Consider the following 6,210-nt stretch of genomic DNA (forward strand, 5'->3'; position numbering starts at 1 on the left):
AGGGGACTACACTCCATTGTAGCTATGAGCACCACACACAGTCAGCTGCAGCAAAGCCCAGACGGGCTTGGAGATGGAGCTTGACCTAGACCTTGAGGAAAAGCTGAGGATGTTGAGAGAGGTCAAGACAGATTCTAGACAGGGGGCCAGAAACAAACTCTGGAGGCAGGCCACCCTCGCTAGGATGAGGGCAAAGCCAGATGTGTGAGGTTCCCAAAGGCAGGGAGGTGGGCCAGAACAGCGGATGTAGGGAGAGAAGAGCTGCAGACTTGTGAAAAGGCACTTAGTGTTTGCTGCCAGCCCAGGCAGTGGGTGCCATGGGTGGGAAGCCTGGGAGGTGGTTGGGCAGAACGGCAAGTGCTCGTGTCCTGCAGTGCGCACAGCTTCACCCCTTGCACCCACTTGACTCTCCACTTTGCACTTCAGCCATCAGTGGGCCAGGTGGCCCGAGTGGACGTCAGCAGCAAGGTGGAAGTGGTGTGGGCCGACAATTCAAAAACCATCATCCTGCCACAGGTGAGGCTGGCAAAGCCCTGGCACTGGCCCCTAGAGACGAGGCCTCCTTGGCTGCTTGCTCACACACCCTCACAGGTGTGAGAGGTTCCCAAACCTCTCGATTGCTCCAGATTTCCACATACTGTGCTGAGAAATACCGGGCCTGGTATTTCCTAACACCGTTTCTAGGACAGTTGTTGACAGATAAGGAAGAGTAAGAAAAGACTGGCCCAGTTCCAGCTGTCCTTCCCTAGCTGGTCCCCTTTTCCCTGCCATACTTGAGATGACCCTTTAGACCAGCTCTGCTTTTCTGGTGCACATAAGAAGGTGAGCCAAGTGGGCGGAGAACAGAGCGCCGCGTGACCAACTCTAGTGCACCTGTTCACCTGCCAGTAACGCTTCCCATTCGCTACTGGTGCAGCCCATAAAGACCTGCTCACCCCAGCACCCGGCCTGGTCCTGAGGTACGGCCAGCTTTGCTGAGCTTTTCCCCTTTGCCCCTCACTCACACCAGCTGACCAGATGCCAGCCGGATGTCCAGGGCTAAAAGGAAACAGTGCAGGTGTTAACTGGGCTTTGTGTACTGCTTGGGGTGCAAATTAGGCAAAGGGCCGCTTGTAGAGAAAGGGATCCTGCAGCATAGACAGGAATTCAGATGCAGAGTTAGGAAGAAGCCGGGAAGGGATCGCCAAGGCCTGTGAGCTGTCAGCAGAAAGGGGCTCCAGAGCTCTGTAGTGGGTGAGTTGTCTGAGCTGCCTTCTTCTGCCCCCAGCACTTATACAACATTGAGTCCGAGATCGAGGAGTCAGACTACGATTCAGTAGAAGGCAGCACCAGTGGGGCATCCTCCGATGAGTGGGAAGATGACAGTGACAGCTGGGAGACAGACAACGGGCTGGTGGATGATGAGCACCCCAAGATAGAAGAGCTCGCCATCCTGCCCACTGAGCAGCCAGCGGCCCCTGAGGACGACAAGGGGGTCGTTATCAGTGAAGAGGCGGCCACAGCGGCCATCCAGGGAGCTGTGGCCATGGCTGCCCCCGTGGCAGGGCTGATGGAGAAAGCTGGTAAGGATGGTCCTCCCAAGAGTTTTCGGGAACTGAAAGAGGCCATCAAGATCCTGGAGAGCCTCAAGAACATGACCGTGGAGCAACTGCTCACAGGCTCCCCCACCTCACCTACCGTGGAGCCTGAGAAGCCAACCCGGGAGAAGAAGTTTCTGGATGACATCAAGAAGCTACAGGAGAACCTCAAGAAGACCCTAGACAATGTGGCCATCGCAGAGGAGGAGAAGATGGAGGCAGTGCCTGACACAGAGCGCAAGGAAGAGAGAGCTGAGGTGCAGTCACCAGTGAAGGCCGAATGGCCCAGTGAGACTCCCGTGCTCTGCCAACAGTGTGGTGGCAGGCCTGGCGTCACCTTCACCAGTGCCAAGGGCGAGGTGTTCTCTGTGCTGGAGTTTGCGCCCTGTGAGTCACCTTGAATGGCTATCCTTCCTTGTCCTCCCCAGAATTTGTTTCTGCCATCACACCGGAAGCTAAGTGGCTTATCCTCTCCTTGCCCTAGCCCCTGCCCCTGCCCCTGCCCCTGCCCCTGCCCCTGCCCTTGTCCTAGGGGATAGTAATGAGTGAAGCCTGGGCTCCCTCACCATCTAGAGTGTCCCAGGCAGCCACGCCATCCAGACCATACTCGGAGGGCAGTGTGGCTTGTGGTCAGAGCCGACAGCGGTCAGAGCCTGACTGTTCTCTCCACTGCAGCAAACCACTCTTTCAAGAAGATTGAGTTCCAGCCTCCGGAAGCCAAGAAGTTTTTCAGCACAGTGCGGAAGGAGATGGCTCTGCTGGCCACCTCCTTGCCTGATGGCATCATGGTCAAGACTTTCGAGGACAGAATGGCAAGTGGGCTGCTGGGAACCTGGGGAGGCAGGTACAAGGTGCCGTGGGACACTAAGGTATTGCCATGTTTCCAGGTGTGGTGGCTCAGTCACCTGAGGTATAAGCATAGAGACCCAGGTGGCCCATCCTTTAAACAGAAGTGTACCCATGTAATTTCTAAGTCCGTTCTTCTCTGAAAGATTGGAGCCTGCTAGGAGGAGTCGGCTGCCTCTGCTGTCCCTTCCCTGCTCTCCCAAACCAGAGGCCTTTGCTCACTCTCAGTGGGCTCCTTCCAGAGGACCTTGTCTGACACAGGGCTGCCCCAAGTGTCACCATGGCGTATGGTCCTTTGTGTGGTTTGCCATTATGCAGCTGCCCTTGTATATGTGTGCTAGGAACCCACAGTGCTGCTCCTGGCTCAGCCTCCCAAGGGCAGATTACGGGTGGGAGCTTGAGCCTTGCTTGAGGTTCCCAGGAACACCTATTTAACTTGGGTTTGGGAAAATTTTCTTTAGGAAGTTCCAGTTTGGTGCCCTTCTGCTGAGGGGACTAAGAGAAACAAAAGAAAATGTTTTGTTTTGTTTTGTTTTGTTAAGACTGGACTTTGTTCCAAAGTCTTAAAAGATGTCACCCCGGATACTTCAGACCCTGTGGAAGGGTCTTTCAATCTCTCTTTTCCCAGTTACTATCTGCTCTACTCTAGTACCCTGCCAGGCGTGCCCACATGCACAGACAGACATATGAAGCCTGTGTCCTGGATATCATAGTTCTCTGGCCTCTGCCTGTCTTAGCCTTTGAGCTCAGACCCTCAGTGTCACCCTTCCAACAGAGAGTCTGCACCCCTGCCCCTAGAAGCAAATGCACATGCTTGGGTTAGTTGGCTCCATGGCTGTGGCTCTGGAGTGCCACCTCCTTCCTCCTAACTATGCAGTGCTCTGGGAGAAAATGAGGCCAGACCCCTGATGCCAGCTCTCATCCCATGTTCCCTCCAGGACCTCTTCTCAGCACTAATCAAGGGCCCCACTCGGACTCCCTACGAAGATGGCCTCTACCTGTTTGACATCCAGCTTCCTAACATCTACCCAGCAGTGCCCCCGCACTTTTGCTACCTCTCCCAGTGCAGTGGCCGCCTGAACCCGAACCTGTATGACAACGGGAAGGTGTGCGTCAGCCTCCTGGGTACCTGGATTGGAAAGGTGAGGAAGGGCCCCATCCCCCAGTGATGTGGTGGCATAGTGGGGCTGGTGTCCATGTGGGACAGACCTGAAGGTTCAATTTGCATTTCAGGGGACAGAGAGGTGGACAAGCAAGTCCAGTCTTCTCCAGGTGCTCATCTCCATCCAAGGTATGGTTGGCTGCTAGGCACTGATAGGCGGTTCCCTTGAGTGTCAAGGGCAGGCCTGCCATGTGGGCCTACCCCACTTACTAAGGGACTCTTTCTGGTAGGTCTGATCCTGGTGAATGAACCATACTACAACGAAGCTGGCTTTGATAGTGACCGGGGCCTGCAGGAAGGCTATGAGAACAGCCGCTGCTACAATGAGATGGCATTGATCCGAGTTGTACAGTCCATGACCCAGTTGGTGCGACGGCCTCCTGAGGTCTTTGAGCAGGAGATCCGGCAGCACTTCACTGTGGGTGGCTGGCGACTGGTGAACCGAATTGAGTCCTGGCTGGAAACCCACGCCATGCTGGAGAGGGCCCAGGCACTGCCCAATGGTGTCCCTAAAGACAGCAGCTCTCTGGAGCCCATGGCTGTAGCTGAACTCTCAGACTCCGGCCGTGAGGAACCTGAGGATGTCGGGATGGCCCCTGGGGAGGCCTCGCAGGGCTCAGACTCAGAGGGTGGTGCCCAGGGCCCCGCCTCAGCCAGCAGAGACCACACAGAGCAGACTGAGACAGCCCCTGATGCGTCAGTACCACCCAGCGTTAGACCAAAGAGGAGGAGAAAGAGCTACCGAAGCTTCCTGCCTGAGAAGAGTGGTTACCCTGACATCGGCTTCCCCCTCTTCCCGCTCTCCAAGGGCTTCATCAAGAGCATCCGAGGGGTCCTGACACAGTTCCGTGCTGCCCTTCTGGAGGCAGGCATGCCGGAGAGTACAGAAGACAAGTAGTTGCCAGCGCTTGGAAAAGGAGTGTTATGGTGGGAGAGGCCAGCCGCTGCCTGCTCCCTCTCTTTCTGAGATGTTGCCCCTCTTCCTGCCCTTTCCTGTCCCCAGTTGGAGCCTTCTACTGCCTTCTCCTCCCTGCGGCAAGTTTGATGCTGAAGTGCAAGAAGTGTCCCAAGATGCTGCGTTCTGTCCCTCAGTGGTGTTTCAAAGGCAGGTCCCTGAGGCACTGGGAACTCCACTAATGTTCCTCTTGCTGCCCCAGGCAGAATGTCCTGGCACTTGCTTCCTAGCTGTCCCTTCTCAGGTCAGAGGTGGGGTGTTGAGGAACCTGCAGATGGCAGGAGGGTGGACGTGCCTTGCATGAAGTGTGGCTGCTCCTGCAATGCTCCCAGTCCCTTTTCTCTTCAGCTTGACTGTAGCCTCCCACATCCCAGACCCTCCTGCCACACTGGGTCCTTTATCCCCTGTTACTCCACCTCTTGGAGCTATGGCTGCTGTGGCTGGCTCTGGGCCCGCCAGTGCGCTGTAGCCCTTAGGCCTGTTGACCTTACTCTCTAAGAGAGCTTAAGAATAAGCTAAGGTTCAACGTGACACCCAGGAGAAGTGGTAGCCCTTGCATAGAAACAGGAGAGGAGTTGAGGACAGTTTGCTGCTTGGAAAGAAATGGCTGTAGGTGCCTTGCTCTTCCAGTCCAAGATGGCGGTGACACTGGCAGCCCTGCCCGAACCCGCCGGTATGGGCTCTTCTTTCATCTGCTCCATTCAGCCTCATTTTATCCCCATTGAGATGGCAGGAGCATCTGCACAAACCGGGCCAGCAACCAGGGCCATTCCCATCCAGTGGCCCAGCCTCTTCCGGCAGCCTTGGCTTATAGACTCTGTAAGGACAGTCTGAGGGAGGAGGCTGGAAGGCAGCAGGAGCTCCACCCCACCTCCACAGGCCCAAAGGTTTACAAGTTTCTAAGCTTTTGATAATGTGAAGCTCCAGGTAGAGAGGACGCTGTTGAGCACACTGCAGCTATGTCGTTTCTAGTGTATGTATGTAATATTTAAGGTTGGAAAAATAAATCTCAGAAGCAAAGATACTAACTCTTACTAGAAAAAGACAAACAAAAAACAAAACAGACAAAAAAAAAAAAAAAAAAGCCAAAGCATGATGCGTCTTGTCAGCCTTAAATGGGCTCCACGCCTGTTCTGTGCCAGGACCACCAGGGCAGCAAAGCCTTGGGAAGGACAGAGCCAGAAACTGGAACGGTCACCAGGAACCACCGGCACCTGAGGACATGGGTGCTGGTTGGGCTGTGCATCCCAGGGCATCATTCATGTGGAGATGTGAATGCCTACTGCTTATAATACCTGTATAAAGTGCTGTGTGATTAAACTTTTTTTTACTTGCATTTTTTGGGGGGCTGGCTCATTAACAAGACAAGGTGACACCATTAAACCTGCCTCTGCCGTTCATTCAGGCTGTTGTTTTTGACTTTTGTCTGCTGGGCCCATCCTCCCATACTGTTTGCCAAGGGAGAATGTGGCAGTGGGTCCTGGCCTCGCTGCCTGACACCTTCATCTCCGGTCATAGTCCGTTGGGGTGGGTGTTGAGTTTCCAAACAACAGTCAGCTCTCGGGGCTGGGTAGTGGACACCAGCCTACAGCTGGCTATTCAAGATTCCTGGGGAGCTGACATCGGAGCATCTAGTGACAGGCAGGGGTCGGCATTCTGGCTACAAGCTG

At 54.9% G+C, this 6,210-nt stretch overlaps 1 protein-coding gene across 3 annotated transcripts in view; it reads left to right on the forward strand.

The window, feature by feature from the left end:
• The window catches only part of Ube2o (ubiquitin conjugating enzyme E2 O), a 42,766-nt gene extending 36,826 nt beyond the window's left edge, over positions 1–5,940 (forward strand). For 2 of the 3 annotated variants that reach the window (XM_060386340.1, XM_060386342.1), the window contains exons 13-18: positions 427–516; positions 1,268–1,964; positions 2,253–2,389; positions 3,362–3,565; positions 3,657–3,714; positions 3,816–5,940. In XM_060386340.1, the coding sequence (XP_060242323.1) occupies positions 427–516; positions 1,268–1,964; positions 2,253–2,389; positions 3,362–3,565; positions 3,657–3,714; positions 3,816–4,483 (1,854 nt within the window). In that variant the 3' untranslated portion in view covers positions 4,484–5,940. The remainder of the gene's footprint in view (positions 1–426; positions 517–1,267; positions 1,965–2,252; positions 2,390–3,361; positions 3,566–3,656; positions 3,715–3,815) is intronic. The other variant, XM_060386343.1, reaches the window with a different exon arrangement.
• Positions 5,941–6,210: the final 270 nt, after the last annotated feature.

The sequence above is a fragment of the Meriones unguiculatus genome, chromosome 7 (assembly GCF_030254825.1).
Source record: "Meriones unguiculatus strain TT.TT164.6M chromosome 7, Bangor_MerUng_6.1, whole genome shotgun sequence".
NCBI lineage: Eukaryota > Metazoa > Chordata > Mammalia > Rodentia > Muridae > Meriones > Meriones unguiculatus.